General features: G+C 31.6%; 3 protein-coding genes across 8 annotated transcripts; 2 read left to right on the top strand and 1 right to left on the bottom strand.

Annotated features, from left to right (window-relative positions):
• Window positions 1–225: 225 nt before the first annotated feature.
• Window positions 226–6884, top strand: Rcd1 (Reduction in Cnn dots 1). Of its 3 annotated transcripts, XM_076308765.1 has the most exons (9): window positions 226–531; window positions 621–693; window positions 983–1360; window positions 1454–2039; window positions 2116–2397; window positions 2460–3152; window positions 3237–3600; window positions 3680–3871; window positions 5565–6884. In XM_076308765.1, the coding sequence occupies exons 3-9, from the start codon at window positions 1107–1109 to the stop codon at window positions 6695–6697; spliced, it is 3504 nt and encodes a 1167-aa protein (XP_076164880.1). In that variant the 5' UTR covers window positions 226–531; window positions 621–693; window positions 983–1106; the 3' UTR covers window positions 6698–6884. The 3 variants fall into 3 exon arrangements, with proteins under 3 accessions (XP_076164880.1, XP_076164879.1, XP_076164881.1); XM_076308764.1 differs by having other exon boundaries at window positions 226–693; XM_076308766.1 differs by lacking the exon at window positions 621–693.
• On the bottom strand, window positions 5386–11866 carry Noc3 (Nucleolar complex protein 3). The gene is made up of 11 exons (XM_076308772.1): window positions 11026–11866; window positions 10573–10838; window positions 10233–10494; window positions 9868–10159; window positions 9444–9778; window positions 8987–9357; window positions 8750–8914; window positions 8321–8678; window positions 8127–8224; window positions 7818–8056; window positions 5386–5670 (listed from the first exon to the last, which is right to left on the bottom strand). The coding sequence occupies exons 1-10, from the start codon at window positions 11029–11031 to the stop codon at window positions 7849–7851; spliced, it is 2361 nt and encodes a 786-aa protein (XP_076164887.1). The 5' UTR covers window positions 11032–11866; the 3' UTR covers window positions 5386–5670; window positions 7818–7848.
• On the top strand, window positions 11492–23173 carry Mino (glycerol-3-phosphate acyltransferase mino). 4 transcript variants are annotated; one of them, XM_076308767.1, is made up of 14 exons: window positions 12875–13119; window positions 14036–14401; window positions 18194–18312; window positions 18379–18557; window positions 20157–20312; window positions 20399–20793; window positions 20879–21302; window positions 21404–21575; window positions 21646–21830; window positions 21921–22107; window positions 22169–22392; window positions 22455–22565; window positions 22638–22830; window positions 22921–23173. In XM_076308767.1, the coding sequence occupies exons 2-14, from the start codon at window positions 14340–14342 to the stop codon at window positions 23106–23108; spliced, it is 2595 nt and encodes an 864-aa protein (XP_076164882.1). In that variant the 5' UTR covers window positions 12875–13119; window positions 14036–14339; the 3' UTR covers window positions 23109–23173. The 4 variants fall into 4 exon arrangements, with proteins under 4 accessions (XP_076164884.1, XP_076164882.1, XP_076164883.1 ...); XM_076308769.1 differs by lacking the exons at window positions 12875–13119; window positions 14036–14401 and adding an exon at window positions 11492–11655 and having other exon boundaries at window positions 22921–23172; XM_076308768.1 differs by lacking the exon at window positions 14036–14401 and having other exon boundaries at window positions 22921–23172.
• Window positions 23174–23236: the final 63 nt, after the last annotated feature.

Raw genomic sequence — 23236 nt, forward strand, 5'->3', positions numbered from 1 at the left:
AGAAGGCATTGTTTTCTCTGCTTTGTAGAAGCCGCCAATTCCGGGATAAAAATTTCTGTGGTTTCAATCTTCGTAATATCCATCATCCTCCGATGTTTAGTATCCACAACAGATCGATCCAATGAAAAAATTTTGATCCAAATAAACGACACTTTTCATATTTTATTTAAATGATTATAAATGATATACAAATGTATTAAAATGCAACAATATATACGTATTCGACGAATAATAATCTGTTGATTAGGTTGATACGTATCATAAAGTTTAAATAGCACCATCTGGTGTTTCATCGGAGTGATAATCAAGAGTTTACCTGAATAGAGAGGGGGTTGCGTTGAACGTGCCATATTCCCCTCAAACGGCAACAATTAATGGACACGTGTGCCTACCTACCTACATAGGTTTTTATTAATTTTATTCCTTCTCATTTTATGCATTGTGTCACGTTACGTGTTAATTAAGTCAAGTGATAGTGTTTATTTCTCGTTGACAAAATAGTTATTTTGAAGTCAACGTATCGTAACATAGGTATCTACGTATTTACAATATATTTTATATATGTTTTTGTACCTTCTTTTAATGTTAGAATACATTAAATCATTTTGTATTTAAATCAGATTGCCAATTATTGCAAAATAATTAATATTGTGACAGTACAACTACAAATTTTCAATCTGACATATTGTAAAGGTTAGTTTTATAATAGAAATATACGTTTCATAGAATGTAATTTATATAAGGGAAGAAATTATTTGTGCATGCATGTATAAATTTTATTTCAAGTATGTAGTTTTGCTATATATGTATTTTATGTGTTAGTTTTCTTTACACTTTCTTACATGCTATTAATAAAGATTTTTTTATGTATTAAATAGTTTTTATTTTTACAACCGATTGTGATAATGATAAAAATGAGTAATATTATTACTGTGTAATGTTGTACAATTTTTATTTATATAATATTCTGATTTTTTTATAGTGGTATGGGTTCAAGGAATAAAATAATGGTCGTATAAGGAAATGTTTAAACAGTTGCAGTAATGTCTATTAAAAGAATTAATTCCACCTATGGATGTATTGTATATTAATAATTTAAAACAATAATGTTGATATCAACATCAACAATACCTTCAACATCGATAAGTGGTTCTAGAGTACCGAGTCCTATCATTGATACATTTGATGATAATCCAAATAGATTAACAACATACTTGCAACAGATTGCTGGATGCTATGAAATGGAAGTTGATGCAATAGCAAAAGATCATTCTTATGCTCGACCATGGAACTGGAAACCAGAAAATGTTTATGTAAAACCAATAAAAAAATTATTTTTTCCCAAAAAAAATTTGTCAACGTAAGGAATAAAAATTACTTTATTTTAAATATAACCATTACGTAATTATAAAATAACTGTACTGTACCTATATTGTAATTTGTAACATATTAGGGAGAAACCTGTTCAGGTTGAAGAAATTGATATAGAAGGAGATTATGGCGAAACATTACTACCGCCAGTAGATTTAACAAGAGCTCGACATCAAATGGATGAACTTCAACGATTAGCAAATTTTGCTCGGCCAGATGAAAATGCAGATTGGGAAGAACGACTTGACAAAATTCTTTGGTCGCCTGTTCAAAATCGAATATTTACCAAAGTCCTTAAAATATTAAATTCGGAAAGACTTGCAAGAATAGCCAAAGTTAATAGTCCAATAGAACCAGTTTTTCGACGAACATCAATTGACACAGCTACAAGGAGATTTCGAGAAACTTTGGCATCGGCTGGTTGGGATTGGAGACTTGCTCAGTGGTTGCATAGCTTGTTGTTTGATCATCTTCCCCAAGAATATCTTGGAATTTATCTCGATATATTGCAAACTCTGAGACTGAAAATTCCGCAACTTATCGATAAAATGATTGCTGTACAGCCAAATATTAATGCAAAAACAGGTTCTATAACATGGGAAACCCTTGGATCACTTCTCAAACGATCGTGGGATCCAATTACTCCAAGTTTAAATAGCAATAGACTTGTAAATATATTTTATCACACAGTTTATCATAACATATCTGTGCCTAGATTCGTAAATGTAATTATTATTGTTATAGAAAAAATTGCCAGGAAATCCAATTTTGATAATAGCCCCTTCTGGGGTTGGATCTAATATCTCTTCTCGACAACACAAGTGGATTTCACAATTAGGAGCTTTAGGAATGGTTGTTACTGTTCATACACATTTAGGTTTAGCAGCCAATAGAATGACAATGATGGTGTGTGTTGATCAACTAGTTCAAGCTACAAGAACAAAAATTCAAGATATTAGAAGTGATTGTCCTGGGCGACCAATAATACTCGTCGGATTCAATACTGGTGCTGCCCTTGCATGTCAGGTATACATTTTTTGTCTTCATATACTCTGTGTATTACACAGAATTATTATTATCATTTGCAGGTAGCACAAATGGAACATGTAACCGCAGTTATTTGTCTTGGTTTTCCTTTTTCAACGGTTGAAGGGAAAAGGGGTACACCTGACGATATGTTAATGGATATTCGATGTCCTGTTATGTTTGTCATAGGACAAAATGCTACGCTTGTAAAACCCGATGACTTGGAAGATCTTAGAGAAAAAATGTTAGTTGAAACAGGTTTAGTAGTAGTTGGAACTGCAGATGACCATTTAAGAATATCTACTGCAAAAAAGATATCAGAGGGTATTACGCAAAGTATGGTAGACAGATGTATTTTGGATGAAATTGGAGATTTTGTAGGCAGTATTCTTCTGCAACCACATCCATTGCCATTAAGGTCCACACTATTGTCAAATTATGACAGCAAAAACAACAGGAAAGAACCTCGAAAACGAAGAAATTCAACGAGTAGTTCTGTTGAAAGTGAACCGAATTCTCCAACTATAAAAAAATCTCGACCAAATACACCTATTTCTTCGACAGTATCTGTTGGACAAAATACACCATCGACTACAATTTCTAAAGTAGGAACATTCGGTACCCAATCGAATTTAGTTGCAGTAAGTGGTGCACATACAAGTCATACACAGACTGTAAAACGCAAACCTCGAGTTATTAATAATCAAAAAGCACACTTTGTAGAGCATTTAATAACATCTAGGCTTTCTGGAGAGGTAAATAATTGATACTAGTAATAACTTTAAATATTCTTCATCTTGTTAAAATAAGTCAATGCAGAACATTTACTTTTATTTCAGCAAACTTCAAATTCAGATAATGGTGGTATAACATTAAATATTGGTTCATTGGCAAGTTTGGCGCCTATTGGTCCAATACGTTTAGCCCCGGCATCAACAGGTCAAACTGTATCTAGTGCAATTAAAAGTACTTCTAAATCTTCAATTTCATCTACTAAAGTGCCTAAGGTTGTACCAACAAATGTGCAACTCCAGAATGTTTCAAAAATGAAAGCAATTGTTTCATCGAATAAAGGGTTTTCTAAAGTAATATCAAACAACTACAGACATTTTAATATTCCTGACAAAAATGGTGATGCAAAATTGGTCAACGTTTTGACGACATCTGGAAACCAAATTAGAGTTAATACTCAAACTGCTGCAGGTACACTTTGTACAACTAATACATTATATACTTCTTTCTACCCATTCTTGTCTTAATATGGAAAATTGCTTTTTCATAGCAATACACAGCAAATGTACAATTGGTACATCGAATGGAAATTTATCAAATATTTTACAAAATGGGAAAAATACTCTTACGCTTGCCACTAGTTCATCATCAGCACGTGTATCATCAGCTTCCAGTATTCTACTGACACCTAACAATTCTGTGGCACCTAGTGTAGCATCAACCACATCTACGATATCAAAAGGTAGAATATTATTATCTAATCAGATACTAAGTAATTTACCTATGTCGTAATATTTTTTAGTTTTTTATTAAATGTACACAAAACATACGAATATAAAATTATGAAATATTTAATCTAAGAAAGCAGTTATAAAATTGATTCAGATTTATTATTTTTTAAAAGTATTTTATCTGGTAAAGTTTTGTACAATAGAAAAATATTTTATCTGCTCAAAATGGTAATTTTTTTCAAACGAAAATATTTCATTTTCAAAATTTGGTAATAAATTTTGTACATATGTATATAAAAATTATGCAGCTGTAACATGTATATTTGAAATATATTTTATACATACATATACAGTACACATAAAAAATAACAAATATATTTCAAGACAATCGTGATCTAAAAATAATAATTACAAAACAAACATAATAAGAAAGCACAAAATAAGAGTAGTAAAATAAATTCCCATTACAAGAATTTCTGTAAAATTAATATCAAAAAGATTGCACTGATCATTTTCAGTCTGACTATATCAGTTTTGTTATCTATTAACTATTTTCTATTAATTTCTTTTGTATAAATTCCATTATTGTAGATGCAACATTAATATTTTATATATAGATTAAAATTTTCACCTCGCGTATACTTTTTATCAATTGACATATTTTTCAAAACTACTTTAATTTGCTAAAGTAACTTTGGACTTATGCTCTGCTATAATTTACTATTTCAATTTGAAAACATTATATAACTTTACATGGCAATGTATAGTTTATATCGATTTATGAACAAGTTAAACATATACATGAACACCATTGATATAGGGGTACAAAAATAATTTTTTTTGTTCAACTATATTTAAATTTAATTACAGAAATTCTTCTTCCTTTTTTTGCCATCATGAACATAAAATATAGTTTTAAACTTTAATTCCTTCATATCAAATGTGTCTCTATAGAATAACCATATTAAATTAATAAATTTGATGGATCTTATTTACTTCTAGTCTTACCACTTTTCTTGTTATTATTAGTGCATTTATATTCTTGTTTGGACTTGTATATGTAGAACAAAATATTCCTTATAAATTATTCTTGCTCCATAAAAATACAAACAAGATTTACATATTTGTTTAGCATGTACTGTAACAAACAATCTCCAAATATAGCATGTATTTGTATTATTTTGCGGTTAATATAAGTTTATATATTCAAAAATATCTAAAGTAATGTGTTGTAAATATTTAGCACTACCTTTTATTTTGTATTAAATAAATATTTTTTCATGTAATTTGAATTTATTTGTTTCCTGACCCCAGTCCTATTCTATATTAACAGTGTGTGCAAAATATTGTAATGAAATTAGAGACATGAATTTTTCTATTTAATATTCTTTCTCTTAGTTTAAATAGCATACTGATAAAAAGTTGTTAAGTAAAACTTTGTATACAAGTTATAATTTAGTTACATGTTTGATGGTAATTTGATGACACATAATGAAAGTTAATGTAAAAATTAGTCATAGAAATATTAAATGTTTTATTATATGTTTAAACAATTTTTGCATGATTTACAATATCATAATAATTGTTTTCTCATTATTTTTGAAGATACATTTAAATCCTTGAGTGGTGTTCATATTAATTCACTGAATTATCTGATAGCTTATATTGTAAAAACTTGTTGAAACATACCTATGTATTTTATAGTGATGGACAACATGGCAACAACCAGTAACTCTTCGCACATGATGCTCAGTTCTACACATTCATTGGATACGTTCAAGATGTCACAATTACCTCGACAAGTAACAACCTGTAATAACAACAACGATAACTCTCATAATACACCGTGTGGGAATATAATTATGGTTGAAAGTTCTCTTAATGCTAAACCTGCTTGTTCATCAGTGATAGTTCCATTAAGTAGTCACAATTCAGGGACTATTTTACCACTATCTACTAAAATAAAAGCTACCCATAAATCTACAAAGACAATGCCAAAAATTACAGTCAACACATCTAGTTTACAAAGAATTCATAAAGCAAAACCTCAGACAATACAAAAAAACTGTCTTATAAATGATATTGATGATGATTTAGGAAACATTTTAGATATACCAATAATCTTTGCAAAGGATGATGATAATTTAAATTCTATTGAAAAGAATCCTCCTTTGTCGCATGTAACTGTACCTGTAGATGTGCATGAAAAAAGTACATCTAAATTGAATAGCAACACTAAAGTAGTTCTTATAAGCAACAAACAAGATAAATTACAACAAACAACTAATAAATTTGTAACACCTTCTACTCAAACTATTATATGTCCTAATGTAGCTGTGCAAAACCTAAATCACGTAATATTGCAAACAAGACCTCAAAATTCTACTATATCCAAAACCAAAACTACAATTCCCATACCAACTCGTACAAATCAACCCACTATCAAATATACTAAGATAATTCTTGCAAAAAGAAATTCTCAACCACTTCATCAAACTGATAAAAATGAGCCAGTTATTGTAACAAAGACTGTTGACAAAATCAATACACCCAAACTCTTAAACCTTGACAAAAATGAACACAAATTTGCACAAATCACATCAAAACAATTAACAAAGAATGACGATAAGTTTACAGATGAATTGTTAGAAATAGAAGATGCTATAAAGATGAATATTATAGAACGTAAATATATACCTGTGCAGAGAATTGATTTAACATCATCAACAAACCATGATAATGTAAAACAAACTTCAACCGAAACAAAGTTAAGTGTAAATGAAGAAAATAATACACAATCTGCTAGAATTGATGATGTAATGACTTTGCAAATGTAATTATGTAAATCTAACTAATTAAATAGCTTTAATAGTTAACAAATATATATGGTTCCTTATTGCACTATAATTATAATAAAAATGCGACTAGTGTCACCATTGTGTAAAAAAAATTTTGAGGAAAACTATATAGAATACATTTTACAGAAATATCTTAAAAAACAATTTTCAGTCAGTAACGTTTTAATCAACTCCAGATTTCCTTTTGTAAAAAATATTATAGAAAGCATTTTATAAAATCAATACTGAGTTGTTTTTTTTTAATTCTGCACAGATTATAAGAAATAAAAGATACTTTTAAGTTCTTTAAAAAAATTTATAACAAATAATGTGTAGACTAATACTTTCAAGCATGACTTAATGTGTCATTGGTATATTTTATTTATTGTAAACATTTGAATATGTTACAAACGTTCTAAAGATGAAATGGAGACTTGGAGGAAAACAAAGATATCCAGACATATAATATAAATAAAAACTGAAATAAACAAACTCTATTCTTAAAATTATACGAGAAGGAATTTAGTAAGTTTTATAAAAACCTGCGAAAGAAGAAATAAAAGAGTACCTAAACGCATAACTACTATCAACCTAAAGCTTAAACAGATTCCTCATTCTCAGATACTAGCACGTGGTTAGCATTTGCTTCTAATTATATAGAAGCAACAATCCTCTTCTATTTTTAATTTTTTACTTGGTAGAACTTTCCATTAACTAAAATATAACTACAACAATTAATTTTGACCAAAATACGGACATTCTCTGTTTTCCTTTGGTCTTTGAATATCAGATTACTAATCACTATGTGTATTCAATAATCTTAATTCGATATGAAATTCTATAAATTGTGATAATAAATATAATTACATTGTAAACATAAGGCAATGGTTTATAAATGTACGAGTCACAATTATTGTTACAGACATTCATTTCATTGAGAAATCTCCTAATTACAATAAAATATTGTTTTCTAATTTATTTACTTTAGAACAGTATATATTTCATGACTATGTATGAGGCATTTAGGACTGTAAATCTATTATACTATTTAAATTAATAAAACAATTATAAAAATTATTTCTAATTATTTATAAAATATGCACAGTTTTAAATAACATACTGTTCATTTCATTCTTGTATTACATGTAATATTAACTGTTATATGCTGCATAAAAATCTACATATCCGTCTGCAAATAATTCAGTGTTGTTTATAGTATTAACATAATCCTTGAATTTGCTATTTATAAAGAAATGAGTTGTTAATGTTCCTTTGACTTTTGCTTTTTTGGGAACTGGAACTGCTGGATTAAATACCACACCAGTAGGATCAAATTCAATGTAAAGTTCTTCTGGAGTTCTAAAACAAAGAAAATAATTTGTACTCTGTTATAAAGTACTAATTAATGTAGAAAAAAACGTATACTTACAATTTTGTAATTTCTGGAGATAAACTACCTTCTCCAGTTGGTGGTACTCCCCAAGCAATATTTTTTGCTATTTTTTGAACAATACAATGATAATGTCGCTAATAATAACAGAAAATAGAAGTATAATTAATTAATAGAAAATAATAGTGACATTAAAAAAATCATATTTGTTAATAATTTCTATAAATACATACCTGTAAAGCCGTAAGTTCCCACAATGCTGAACAATGTGCATTGCAACATTCAGGTTCTTCTAATTCTGGTTGATAGAAGCCATCTCCAGTACTGCAATCTGTATCTAGCAAAACATCTGCTGCTTTTCCAAGTTGCATAGTTTGTTTTATAATAGCCAGAATACTGATGATTGCATTATGCTGTGATTGCAAAGTTACAATAGCCATTCTTTTGATAAATGCTATCAAGCGATTTTGTGTAATTCTTTTTCTTCTGTGAATTAAAACTTGTACTAAAATTTTTATAAGAATCTCTGTCTCTGGATGGGTTTTACCACAGTGGATATTTAATACATTCTTATACAAATGTACATAAAACCTGTAGAATATAATTATAAATTTAATCTTAGTGTTTTTCTTAAAGCATTAATTACTTCCTTCAACACAAACCTGTAAGGATCAAGATTTAATGCAGAACCTTGACCCGATAATATCATAAAAACGCATTGAATGCAATGCAATTGATCCCTCAAGTTTAGATTACCTTCTTCCATTATTTTATCTATGGCAGTTACTAAATCCTGATAAAAGTCCAAATTTATACAATGTGCAAACCTATAATTTTGATATGGTATTAGACAACACATAATGCAATGCATAATTAAATACAATAACAAATTATTATACTTTGCCAGCCCTTCCAGACTAATAGATAATATTTTACTATTTGGAGTCTGTTTTAAAATTCTAAAATAAATTGTAAACACTACAGTTGTTATTTCAGTAAGCAACTTTTGTTTAGATTGTTTATTTTCTTCTGCTCTGGTTTCAAGCATTTCTTTTTCTACTTGTTCCAGTTTCTTATTTTTTTTTCTTTCACGTTTACTTAAAGCAAGAATTCTTTGTTTATGAGACATAAGCTTTTTTTGTTTAGTTTCTTCTACTTTTTCTTTATCTAAGTTTACATCTTTTATACGAAGAGACAAAAGTACAGATATAACTTCAGAGTGAACAGAATGGGCCTTTAATTTTATGAACTGATTCAATCTACGAACTATCTGAAAGTTTTAACAATACATGTATTTTTAGAACACAATTAAAATACAATGCTGTAAATATAAATATGTAAGTATAAATTTCTTACTGTGAGAGACAATTCAACACGTTTATCTTCTTTGAATATTTGAGAAATGCATTTAGCCACATGTTGTCTTATGAACTCGTATTTATTATCCAATAATGGTATAAGAAAATTTGCTATATTAATAGAATAGTTAAAGTAAGGATGTGTTATTAAAAGATCACACATGCACGTTACTGCAAGTTTGCCTAATTCAATTTGTTGTTCTTTTAATTGTCGTCCATCTCCTTTCTTCTTCTTTAAAACACTGGACATTTTCTCTAGCTTTTGCAAATAATGTTTATAGTTCCTTAATAATGTGGCTTCATAATTTTGCAGTGCCAATGTTTCTTTTTTAACTAAAAAGACAAAAGATTTTTCTTTATGATTTACATGATACAATTTACAATACAAATAATATTGTTATACAAATGTCATTGCTGCATACATTTTACACCTTCTTGTTGAATTTGAAGAATATGATAAGACGGCAACAGGTCTTTAAAAACTTCTAATAAAGATACAGTTGCTAATTTTCTAATGGTAACATATACTTCTGGATCAGTTTCTTCCATTAGTTCCAGCAATGCTTTGAAATTTTCAGATTTGTTTTCTGGTGTTTCTAAAAGTTTACTAGAAAGTAATCCTATTTTTAAACGTTTAGATCTTAACACTTCTTTACGACATGCTAAAAGTTCTACTATAGACACAGGTCGTTTATTTTGATTTTCCCCTTTATTCTGAAACATTTTTTATAAAAATAAATAATTCTTAATCATTCATAATATTGCACAAAATTGAATTAAAGCTTACACATAAGTCTGTTTCTTCTTCTATGTTGCTGTCTTGTGCGTCATGTTCCTCATTAGATCTATTTTCATTATTTTTATCGTCAAATTCTTCCATCAACCTTCTCTCTATAATTCCATTTTGAGTTTTTGTAGGAAGTAACATACGAACTTTCTTTATACCTTCATCTTCAGTGATTTTTGACATATTATTTTCATACATTTCTTCTAATGTAGTTTCAATTTTTCTTTTCTGGTTGTCATCTTTCTTTTTAACACTGACTGTCCTAAATTACACCCAATTTATGATTATTATAATTGAAAATATTCTAACAATTTATCATAATAAAAGTAATTGAACATACTCATTCAAATGTATTTGTTTTAGCAAATTATAAGATTTGTTAGAAATAGCTTCTTTAAGAAAGTCTAAGTCATCTTCATCGACCATATTCATTAGATCTTCACCATGGTCACTTTCTTCTTCTTCAAAAGATTCTGGATGCAAAGTTACAGTTTTTTGACCTTGTTTTTTTATTAATTTATGTCGTCTCGTTTTGAGTTTCCCTTGCTTCATAAGTTTAGTTCTTTTTTGATTGTTTCTTTTAATTAAACTAATTTTAAGCTTTTTCTGTTTTAATAAAATTAGAAGATAAGTATCATATTGTTTTAATAATTTAAATTAACAATAACTTAAAAGCAATGTTAACAATAAATGAAAATAAATTATATAGGTTTACATACATATGTATGTGAAGAAAATATCTAGGTTATTATTTTGATTATTGTTTTTAAGTAGTCAAATTATTCTCACTTACCGCCATTTTTTCGTAGTTAGTTAAAATAAAATTGGCTTTTGTTACAATAATTAAACAATTATTGCTTTTCAACAATTAGGATTATTTATTCTAACACTACAAAGTAGCGCTTATTGTGTCACACGTGCTTTTGCTTGCAACGCGCGCCACATTACACGGTCTGCATAAGTATCACATGCTTAATTTCTTCATTTTGTAATTATCAATAATATATTTAAAGGAATTATGTTGCTTTTAACAAATTTATATCGTATGTTAAAGATTGTTCTTTTATCGTCAATTTATTACTACATTTCTGACATCAAATATACATCGGGTTACGTATAAACATACTTGTATCAAAGTATTATAAAATATTCATAATCTTAAAGTTTTTACACAAAATTTTATTCAAGTTAAATACTAATATTGGATCGTTAAATATTTATAATTGTATATTCATAATTACATTGCTTTCAACTTACACTCATTGTTCATAGAATATTGAAACATATGCAAGAGTACATCATTTATTATGGTGTGTAATTTGTAATGTGTATTTAAACTTGTTAACAAACGATTACATGTGTGCTGGGTGATTAATGCAATAGTTAGTTAATGTGTTGAATCTTTTCGAAATACCAACACAGGGTAAGTCATGATTTCTACATCAGTTTGATGTGCGACATAGAAAAGGTTATGTTTTACATTTTTATCAATTTTATGTTTAAGATAAAGTAAACTAGATCATCGAATACAGAAATCTGATTTCTTACTGTTGTAATCTAATACTTTTTATGTTACATATTATTAGTACTATCATCATTATTTTATAATCACTTCAAATTCGAATTATGTATTTTTTTAAAAGAATTTCGTTTTTGACATTTCTTATGCATAACATGTACTGTTTAACATCAATTTCCAATTATTAATATATAATAGTAAAATTGATAAAAACAAAGATGTTAATATATTAATGAACATATATTATGTAATGTATGGTTGTGGATAGAAAATAAAACAAAATATATAATTAATAGTATTATCTTGTACGATTACTGTCGATGATTGTGAAAGTAGCGCACAGAGAAGAAAGTGTAATTTCATACGAAATCATTCTTTCGTCAGTACTCCGACTACCAATAAATGTTTCTGGATGTAAACCAAAGAATCTTAATGCGTTGTTACAAATTGAAGTACAATAAAGACCAACATAAAACGTTAACGGCTTTCAATAGGATTAATTTACGAGTACCATGGAAATAACTGGACATTAGGTCATACTGTATTCTGTTACTCGAGAATGTTGTTTATCGTTTAGAGCGCATCGCGCAAATACATATAGAAAGGAACTATCGAAAGTGCGATCTTTTTTCTTTTAAATTTCAATCGTATCGTTTTGGTGGTATCGATAAAAAATATTGAATCTTTTGAACGGTTGAAATACAATATCCGATCGAGTTGGTGTTACGTTGCAATCGATAAGTGCACATTAAATCGTTTCTTTTCTGATTTTAAAGTATACATTTTATGTATATAGCATCAACGAACACACGTGATAAAAATACGAACGTAATGCCAATTATTTTTTTAACCCGACTAATAATACTACCGTGAAATCCTATTGGCAGATGCAAAGTAACGCCATCGTTACCGTGGCTACTACCATTAATCATATTCTATACTTTTGCAAGTGATCACCGAGTTTTACAACTATTTTTACAAATCGTAATCTTCTCACCTCTGATTAATATTGCTGAAAGACCGCATGTTTAACAGAAAAAAAAGAAAATAATATCATCGAGTTTATTATTCAACATTGACTCTGGATGTTATTTTACCGTGTGTACCACGTGGCTCTCGGTGTCTCGGCTACAGTTATGATTCGACCTTCGCGGTAGTTGCATCGGCGTGGAATGAAATCGAAACTGGCATTTTGTTTTTGTAATGTTTTTCTCCGCGTAATGTTTACGATTCAACTTTCCACGGGAAATATTTGAATGGGCTTTGTCAATACGCTTTCTTTCGACAAGTGAGATTCCCTTTTTCTGCCCTTTAACTTTCAATTTTCGCGATTAAAATCGAAGGAGTTGGTGCATCATTGAAATTAAGGTACAAATTGTTTTTGACTGTATTGGTTCGTAAATATTAATTTTCATTGAATTAAATCTTAGTTTATATATTTCCGTGCACTAACTGTGGCACTGTTAATTATTAGCCGACAACTGTTTACTCACATTAAGTTGGTGCGTATGAAATGTCGATTTTCAAAATTTCAAACACGCGCAACTGGTTTAGAGCTTGATATATTTAATTAAAACAGTTTCTACACGAAACTTTACGCGTATTTCTTTATTTCGTTCATAATATGTTTCTGTCATGATTGTCATTCCGAGTTGAAAGAAATTGTACCAAATAATTTCTCTGTACGATACGTTAAATATAATAGTACATCCGTCAACACTCTTTAAAGATCGTTATCCAAAATTCTTGGCTTGTGTAACCGGCAGCTAGCAGCTAACAACAAAATTGAATCTACTCAACGTAAAACCCGTTCGAAAAATTTATTTTCAAACTAAGATTAAAATTCGTATACGTTCTATGATAAATTGGAGAGCGAAAACGGAACACCAAAAGTCAAAGGGGTAACCTTAACAACTCTACCCAGCACACAAAAGATATGACCTTTGAAATAACATTTCATACGTTCTAACGTTTCGACGAATTTGAAACAAATAGTGGAAAGAAAAATAGTTTCGTGGACAATTCCATTTATTCTTGATCGAGATGTTCAAAATCGTTTGGACGATTCAGACGAATAAATGCGTAGCAGAGTGCTCTGGTTGCACGCCTCGAGAACGCGTTTCGATGTTGCGAGCGTCCAGGCGTTCCCCGTTGTAGCCTGCAAGGGAGTCAGTGAACTGTCCTCGGCGAATATTGTCGGTGGTTACTTAACGTATTGCGGTAGAAAGTCGCCGGCGATTGTCGCGGCCGATGCAGCCTTCCGTTACACCATATTGCTTCGAAGGTTCGACGAAAATCGGTGCCGGTGCACAGCGTTCACGATAACGTCGCAGGACTCGGATCTATGGATTTTGTCGAGGTGATCGGTGGCGTTTCCTTCACGGCGGTCGACGCGCGGATCAAAGTTTACCCGATTGCGAACCTCCGCGATCGAACGGAATCGTGATAAACGCCGATCGAAATCATGAAAACGAGCAGTTGAGTTTGGCGTTCTTTTACGGACTAACGAAAGCCAACCAGTCAGCCTGCCGTGTTGCTTTTCTTTTTTACGGCGAGCGGCGCATCGCGCGATCCACGAACACGCGGAAATGGACGGCCTCGTTGAAATTTTCCTTTTCTTCGGAGTCCTCTTCTATTTTTTCAACTTCAGGTAATATATAACGATCGTTTCATCCGATGCATGCCCCGGAAGAATTTCGTCGGTTGTATTTCTCGCTGCTTTCTGTGAAACATTTCGCACAAGAATCACGTGTGTATTCGATATCTTTACGGATTCATTGTATTTACAATCGGTTGAAAGAATTTACACACATTTCGATAAATCTGCAACATAACAGTAGAGTATTACATCGTTCGATAGTAGTATCTCGAGGAAGTAATATTTATTATATTCATAGAACAACCGGTATCAGTGTTAAATAAAATATTACGTCGATTCTTTGTTGCGAACATAAATAAGGCCCATAACAGGGTACACTTTTGATTTATTCGATTTTTTAACACCGTGCCAATTAAGTACACAGAGACTCGTGTAACCAACTGTATACGTTTTATGCAAACGCTACGAGTTTACCGTAAAATGCGATAGTGATGCTATCGAACGATCAATGTTTTGGGTTTTTATTCGGGCATGATTCGACACTGTATAGAGTACTTCAAAGTAAGAAGGTAGATTTCTTTTAAAACAAAATTAATTACAGACGAAGAATAAAATTTGTCCGCGCAGCCCTTTATCTTCGAGAAAATCTAAACTGAAGATGGAAACAAAGATCTCTGGTATTCTGGTCTACTAAAATATACCATTTGAGAGACATTTACCTTTTATTCGAAAGATTTTTTTACCTTGTTATCAATTTCGACGACATTCGTGTACATCCATTCAAACGAAACACTGTATAAGTTGCGGAACTTTTAACTACGAATAAGGTCAATGTATTTTCATTATCTGCATAAGGCATCGACCTTTAAAGCAACTGCGGTTCGTACGAAGCTATATTGATAATTTGCTACTGGTGTTTATTGCAGAATATGAACTTTCAAGTTCACGTGCATTCGAAGGTTTCCAAGAATGCAGAATATCGTGAAAGTTGTTTAGATAATCTTAACGATGATCGTGCGCTGCACGCACGAACAATCAGGAATTCGTGTTATTGTACGATTCAAGAGGAAAGAAAAACACATTTCGTCAATATTTTCAATGCATTGTGAATACATCATAGATGTTACGCGATGGAATCTCATAATTTAACATTTCCGTGTTAATCAAGTGCATCAATTTTCGGTAGATTTTGAGAATAAATTTTGCAATATCCGGTTTCGAACTCTGTTAAATGCATGCACGTATTAACGCGAAGATTCAATTTAAACGAATAAACATCCAAACGGCGAGGGATAAAACGACGATCGTTTTCGACGTTTTCGCGAAATTGATACAAAAACTTTGCCCTCGATGACTTGACCCGACTGCGAAGATAAATATCATAGCGCCGAATGCTATAAAAAAATGCGATAAAATATGCCTGCATATCGTTTCAGCCGTTCTCTCGTAAAGTTGTGTCATCTGTAAAGTTTATAAATGATGTGCCGCGCACGTATCTTCGGTCTTTATCGACTCGGTATTCTAGCTTCGATGTCGTTGCAACTCGAAAACAAAATTTTAGAACACAAACGGGATCGCTCTGTTACAAAGTTCATCGATTTGTTCGTAAATACGGAATAATGAACAATAAACACGGTCCCATTTCGTCAAACGATAGCAGACAGCGTACCGATTACCTGTAATTACTTAAACACTCGTATCGCGCAATCCGTGGTTAATTAATCGTCATTATCGTATCCACTTCAAACGAAAGACGACGGTCCGTCGAAAAAGAGACGCGGTTGCACTGATAGATACGCACAGTCCCCACTGACGAAAAGGCGGTCTCTTCTCAAAGTTACAATCGGACAGTCGGTGGGACAATACTTTTAATATCTCGTGCATCGTGTAAACTTAGAAGGGAACGTTCGTGTTTCGGTGTCTTTGAAGTTGGTTTTTTTTTCGCGATATTTTATCCATCGTGTTGGACTTTGGCAATTATCGTTAACAATCTCTAAACTTGTACTCGTTCCGCTGAAAAATAGTTCGGAATGAACGGGAGAGAAAATACAAAAGTTGCTACACAGATTATTATTATTGAACTCTAGCTAATAAAGCGGGGTTGCTCATCTTCTGGTCGGTACAACGTCCGTAGTACGAGAATCGCGAAACGAGTCGCGTATACCAAGACGACCCTGACAATGGAGTCGGTGCTGAATTACTTTCGATGTTGTTTCTCTCTGTCGTCGACAAACTCGATCTCAGTCTCGCGTCACGATTTATTTCTACCACGAAAGAGCTGCTGCTACTATACGCGACCAATTTCCTCGTGCATTTCTGTTTCTGCGACAGGACGGATCATTTAATATTTATTTATGTAAACGATATACACTACACTGGCGCATAATTAGAATCGTCTGGACCGAATATCTCTTTTCGTGAAGTACGTCGATACGATTGTTTCGTAACTTTGTCACGATAAACGTGGACGTTTACCGGGCCCTGATCGTGTCGTTTCTATTCGATATTGACGCACGTGTACAATGTTACGGTAGTTCGTGTTCTTTGACTTTGACGTTTCTTCTTAATATTTAATCTATACTATCCGCAACCCTTCCTTGTCGACCAAGTCTCTATTAACTCCGAAAAAGAATTACTTTTTACTTAGCTGCACCCTTTTCCACATTATTCCGTACAATTGCAACAACGCAGTCATCTCATTATTGATTTAAGCTCGTAATTTTTCCGTACAAAACGATAATATTATCTTCCGAGACTAATTGGTCGACACTAATTGACTCGTGAAATTGATTGGTAAACTCCGTGGAACGAAATAAAAGGAAATGTCGTTTGTCAAATGACCTTCGGTTGTGTAAAATGGCGTATTGTTGTTATTGTTGTTGTTGTCATCAAATTCAAAATTTATACGATCTCTAATCTCGGGACTCGTTCGACTCGTTCGGGGTACTTGTCGCCCCTGTCGTTGTCTCTTCCTTTCAAATTGCTACGTCACTAGGAATCACGCGAGTCTAACAAAGGGTAACTCTTGGTAATTTTGTGTCCCCATGTGGTCTGCACAGAGTATAGTGCGATTTGCAATTGACTCGCGTTGTCCAAGTAATTGTATTCAACGTGACAAGCAACTTTCTGGTTTGAAAAATGAGCTATTTTAGAAAAAAATGCGATTTCCACGGCCCTCTTGTACCCCTCGTCGCGAAACGATCGAAACTTCAGAGGACGTACTGTATATTTATCTCGTGCGACAGAGAACTTATATTTTCAATCTCTTAATCTCTTGCCCGACCTTTGATTTTTGCGGTTAAATTTTTTGATATCGACCGATATTTCTTCATTTTTTAACGTGCTGACCGTGTCTGCGTGATACAATGATGCTGTTTATCTACCGACACATTTTTATATTGGTTTTTTTGCGAAACGACACACGCGAGCATTTAACGTCCAATTCAAGGGGATACGATCGAGAGAGAAAAAAAAGAAACCGCATCCGCTCAATTCCCTGTTGCATTCAACTGTATCGACCCGTTAAAAGTGTCGGAGATCGACCGTGAATGATGCACGGTGGCATTCGAGAGCAACGCCCGTGAAATTATGCTTGTATTATATTCGCTGTGCCCGATGAAATTCACAGCGGGGAGTCGTTAACGAAAAGGAATTTGGTAACGAACTAGCACGGTCATCGATTAATCGTTGAGAAAATTGTAAATAGTACAAAGTACCTTGTGACAGACGGTAAAAAAAAGAAAAACAAACAAACGATTTTCCATGAAAAAAATACGTCGAAAATGTGAAGGAACGAATTGTTTATTCTGTTTAAAAAGAACTTCTTCTCAAATGCAATTGTAGGGCCAATAACATGGTGGACGTACTTTCGACACGTTTGCAAGAGGTGTACGCAAAATGGGAGGCCAAAACGGAAGTGAAGAGAAATCCAGAATCGGACGCAGCTCGATTTTCACTCGAGGGTAAGACTCTCCTTCGACGATAAACTATAGTCATCCGGTCTGTGTATAAGAATTATTACGTTCCAGAGCTTCGTCGAACGAACCATCAATTACATAGGAGGAGGATACAAAGCAGAGAACAAGCGAGAAAGATTCGTGAGAATTCCCTGTTTAAAATCAAGGAGACCGAACCATTGACTGTCCTTGTTAAAGAAAAGCCTTCGTTTTTACATTATTGTTGTAGCAGTTGTACACCAGCGTCCAGAGTGAGTCTGCTACGTAAATAAGTTTTTCTTTACGATTGTACGAATTCCAAGGAAGATATTCGTCCTTATTGTGCCCTTGAAATATTCCCATCGCTTTATCTCTAGCCTCTTCGATCAAACTTACAGGGAGAAATGAATCTGAAAGGGCAGTTAATATTAATTCGATTGTAGTTAGATTATCTGGATTGCTCGCTCACGTTCGATATAATAATTTGAAAAAATTTGACTAATATTCCAATTCTAAGGTACCTTCGTTCTTCAAATTAGTGTATCCAAAAGGAATTGGGTAAAGTCTGTATACTGTAAAAAGTCACGCGCGGACGGTTTAATACGTCGACATCGCGTGTTCACATTCCTACAACACTAAAAATATATTTAGCTTGCAAACTTGTAACCAACCTACGCGTAAAATTGTGAATATTACGGTTGCACACGTGTGCGTCTTTCTTTCTTTGCATAGTTCCGATAGTTTCGGTATACGTTTCGTTTACCCTCCTTAATGGTTCTTTAAATATCTGAAATTTGTAAAGTTCGTTACATTGATGAAATTTTATTAACATGTCTAGTATATCCATAGTGTTGTTAAAATAATTGTGTTTCGTGTGATTAATTCGTTGTATGCAAGTCCATTCATTGAAACCGTAAACGTTGAAGATTTGTAAAATAACTTCAGACAGTGGTAACAGATAACGGTGTTAAAGTATTTTAAAAATCTAAGAAAGTACTAGTAAAATGTATCTTTTTCGATTAAAACGAAAATTTAATTATTGAAATGAACATTTTTATTTATATCATTGTACAGTTGCTGTGCGCTCGTCAATGCAGTTTAAATTTCGTTTACCGGGCAGCACAAATCTGTCGTTATCTAATTAACGCGCCATCTTTGGACGCACATTTAATTACGTAACTGCTACATCGGATTCTGTCAGTTCCTTTGATAAGTAGAGTAATTGCTATCTGCTCAAAATTACATACAAAACACATTACCTGTGTATATGTATATACAATTTATATTGCATAATCTTACTGTATGTTTTTTTTCATGCACGAGAACAAATTTTTTTCATGCAATACACGAGAAAAAATGTATTATTTATAAGGCTGTGATTACCAGAGATACAGTATAAAATTAACTGGGATGGACTTTCATTGGATGCATAGTAACGGCTGTTGATACAAATAATGTATTTCTGACGAATTTCGATTAATAATTTTCACAATTAAATAAATCACTTTGATACATTGACGCTTATTTTATCGTAATATTATGTATAAAAGTTTATACGTAATCGCCATATTAGTAATGATAATTCATATAAATGCGCGATAATTAAAACAAAAAAAAAAAAAAAGAAAAAGAAACGAAAAATGTACGAAGAACCGCATGGTCTTTTTTCACGATGGTTGCGTATCATCGTGGTACGTGGATATCCGGTAAACGTAAGTCATCCACGAACGGTTGAAAGCTCATCTATAATGCGTACATCTTCCTTAATGTTTTTAAAAATCGGACTAATAAAAAAAAATTTTTATATAAATTTTTGCTACTCGTATTTCCCAAGTTTTCCATAAATTCGTTTAATTTTTTCCTCGTTACAGGATTTATTGGTAAACACTATTAGAAAACAACATATACCTTTTGGTTTAAATATATTGGTAGTTAAACCAGGATCTACACTTTTCTCCAAAGTGTTTTATTGTATTTCACATGTTTATAGCCGTAAAGAGTATAACTATACGAGAGTAACACAAACAGTAAGTGTAACAGAAATATTTTATGCTTGTAAAAATGTTACAAATCTTGTCCTTTATAACTTTTATGAATTAATTTTTTTTTATAGGTCTTAAATGATGAAAGACTGAAGGAAGCGATCAAATTAACTGCTTGGGAAGCAGTTAATAATGAAGGTTGTAGTGAAAACAAGGCTTTGGCAACAACAAAAGCTAGAGCCAAAACAATATTATTCGAAATGGAAAGCAGAATAAGCAATGCTTTACTTAAATTGACTGCATGGATTCTTTACAAATTATTGCCATGTTTTATACAGTCTGCTATAGTATTACCTTCTCAAATAGACATGTTGAAGAAGGCAAATGACACTGGTCTTCCTTTGATATTTCTTCCCTTACACCGTAGTCATTTGGATTATATTATGATCAGCTTCACTCTTTTGATGAATGAAGTTCGAAATCCATTGATTGCAGCTGGAGATAATCTAAAAATTCCATTATTTGAGTATGCTATAAGACTATTTTACAATTTTCTTCTGTTGTTGGTTCAATATATCAGTAACTGATGTATATATATATATATCAAACAGGTGGCTTTTGCGGGGTTTAGGCGCATTTTTTATAAAACGTCGGATTGACCCTGTTATAGGCCGTAAAGATGTTCTTTATCGGGCAACTCTTCACACATACGTAATGGAAAGTTTACGGGCAGGTCATAATCTAGAATTCTTTATAGAGGGTGGGCGAACAAGAACTGGTAAACCATGTATGCCAAAAAGTGGTATTTTAAGTATTATTATTGATGCATACATGGATGGAACTATTGAGGATGCACTGCTGGTACCTGTTACAATGAATTATGAGCGTCTTGTTGATGGAAACTTTATTAGAGAACAGCTAGGTCAACCAAAGAAAATGGAAACATTTGGGTCTACAATTAAAGCTATATGGGCAACCTTAATGGGAAATTATGGTATTGTTAAAGTTGATTTTTGTCAACCATTTTCACTTAGGGTAAGATACGGTTCTGATCATTTTTAATTGTATTTTCTATTACAATTTACCATAAAGTTTATATTTTTATGAAATACTCATCTATGTAATTTGATTGATAGGAGATGTTGAAGTCTTTTCAAGCTCGACAAAATAAATTAAATGGTGGGAAAACAGTTCCTATTGAAAAGCCTTTGAAGTACACAATGTCAAGTTCATCGCTTTATGGTACAGATGTTATTGTGGAAGAACACCGTCAATTAGTAGATAGTATTGCACGACACATTGTATTTGGTAAGAGGAAATTTACTTTTTGAAATACTATATTGTACTACATTATATTATAAACGAAAACGATTTTTAGATTGCTCTACCTCAACGCCAATAATGTCGACAAATGTTGTTGCGTTTTTACTTTTAAACAAGTTCCGAGATGGCTGCACTTTAGATAAATTAATCAAAGCATGTGATTTAATAAGACAAGATTTAGATAACCGCAAGAAAGATATTGCATTCTGTGGAGAAAGTATTGATATCATAAATCATGCTGTTAGTAAAATAATTCTGTTATTATCGTAATAAAATATATTACACACATTTTTTTATTAAAGTAAAATGTATCTTTGCTTATTTTTTTAGTTGGATATTTTGGGTCCAGATTTAGTAAAGCAGCAAAGACAAGAAATTACGGAAGCAGTTGATGGCCCGCTAATTAAATCGAATGTTGTTACTGCAATCCGTCCTGTATCGATTTTGCCAAATGTAATTGAACTGTCCTATTATAGCAATACAATGCTAACTTGTTATGTTATGGATAGTATAATAGGTAAGAAAGTACGTCAATTTTTAGTGTATTTAATTTTCTAATGTATTTATTAAATTTTCAGTAACAGCATTGTATGCTGAACTGCAGTCACAGATCAATGATCCAGTAGCTATTGCTCAAAACGATATTACAATATCTCAAGATCTCTTGATTAAGAGATCACTTAAGCTCTGTGATATTTTCAAGTACGAATTTATTTTTTGCAAACCATGTCAAGAATTGGAGCGCATTGTTAAAGAAACTATAGAAAATCTCTCGTATATGGATATCATTACTTTAGAAGAGGTATTGTATACTAATATAATTACGACATTGACTAAACATTACTCATGTAAATTATTTGATAGAAATGTTGTCTGGAAGAGGAGCTATGGAGCAGAAGATATGCACAAACGTTTGATGATAGTTCAGATGAAGAATATTTTAACAAGAATAGGACTAAAACTATTCAATACAAAGTAAGCTGATTTTTACAAATACGAATAATTCATTCGTTTGTTTTTATAACTTCTAAAAATTTCTCTTGATAGCTAAGCTTACTACCAGAACATGCAAAACGTATGGAATTTTTTCACACGTTATTACGACCTTTAGTCGATACCTATACTTTCAGCGCCTTTACTCTTAGGAAATTAGTAGGACGATCGCTTTCTGAAAGAGATCTAGTTCATGAAGTTTTAAATGAACTGAAAACAAATTTAGATCGTGGTATAGTAAATTATGGTGAGTAATAATTCTAAACATTTTTATAATAAATATGGTACAAGTACATCATAAGAAAATAATATACTGTTAATTTTTTGTATAAAATAGGTGAGAGTTTATGTGTTGATCCAATAAAAAACTCTTTAAAATTATTTGAAAAATGGAATGTTTTGGAATGTCACCCGCAAGAGAATATTAAACTCCTTTATCTAAAAGATGAGTATGATACGGACACAGCTGTGACAAAAATTTATGAAACCATACTAGCTTTTAAATGGATTAGAAATATAAATTAAAAAATGGTCTATTCTAAACGAATAACTTCTATATTGTACTATTTTTTATAAAAAACGATTGTTATAAAATCTTGTGTATATGTATGTGTATATATATATATATATATATATATATATATATATATATA

This window comes from Ptiloglossa arizonensis, chromosome 4, assembly GCF_051014685.1.
Source record: "Ptiloglossa arizonensis isolate GNS036 chromosome 4, iyPtiAriz1_principal, whole genome shotgun sequence".
NCBI classification, from domain to species: Eukaryota; Metazoa; Arthropoda; class Insecta; order Hymenoptera; family Colletidae; genus Ptiloglossa; species Ptiloglossa arizonensis.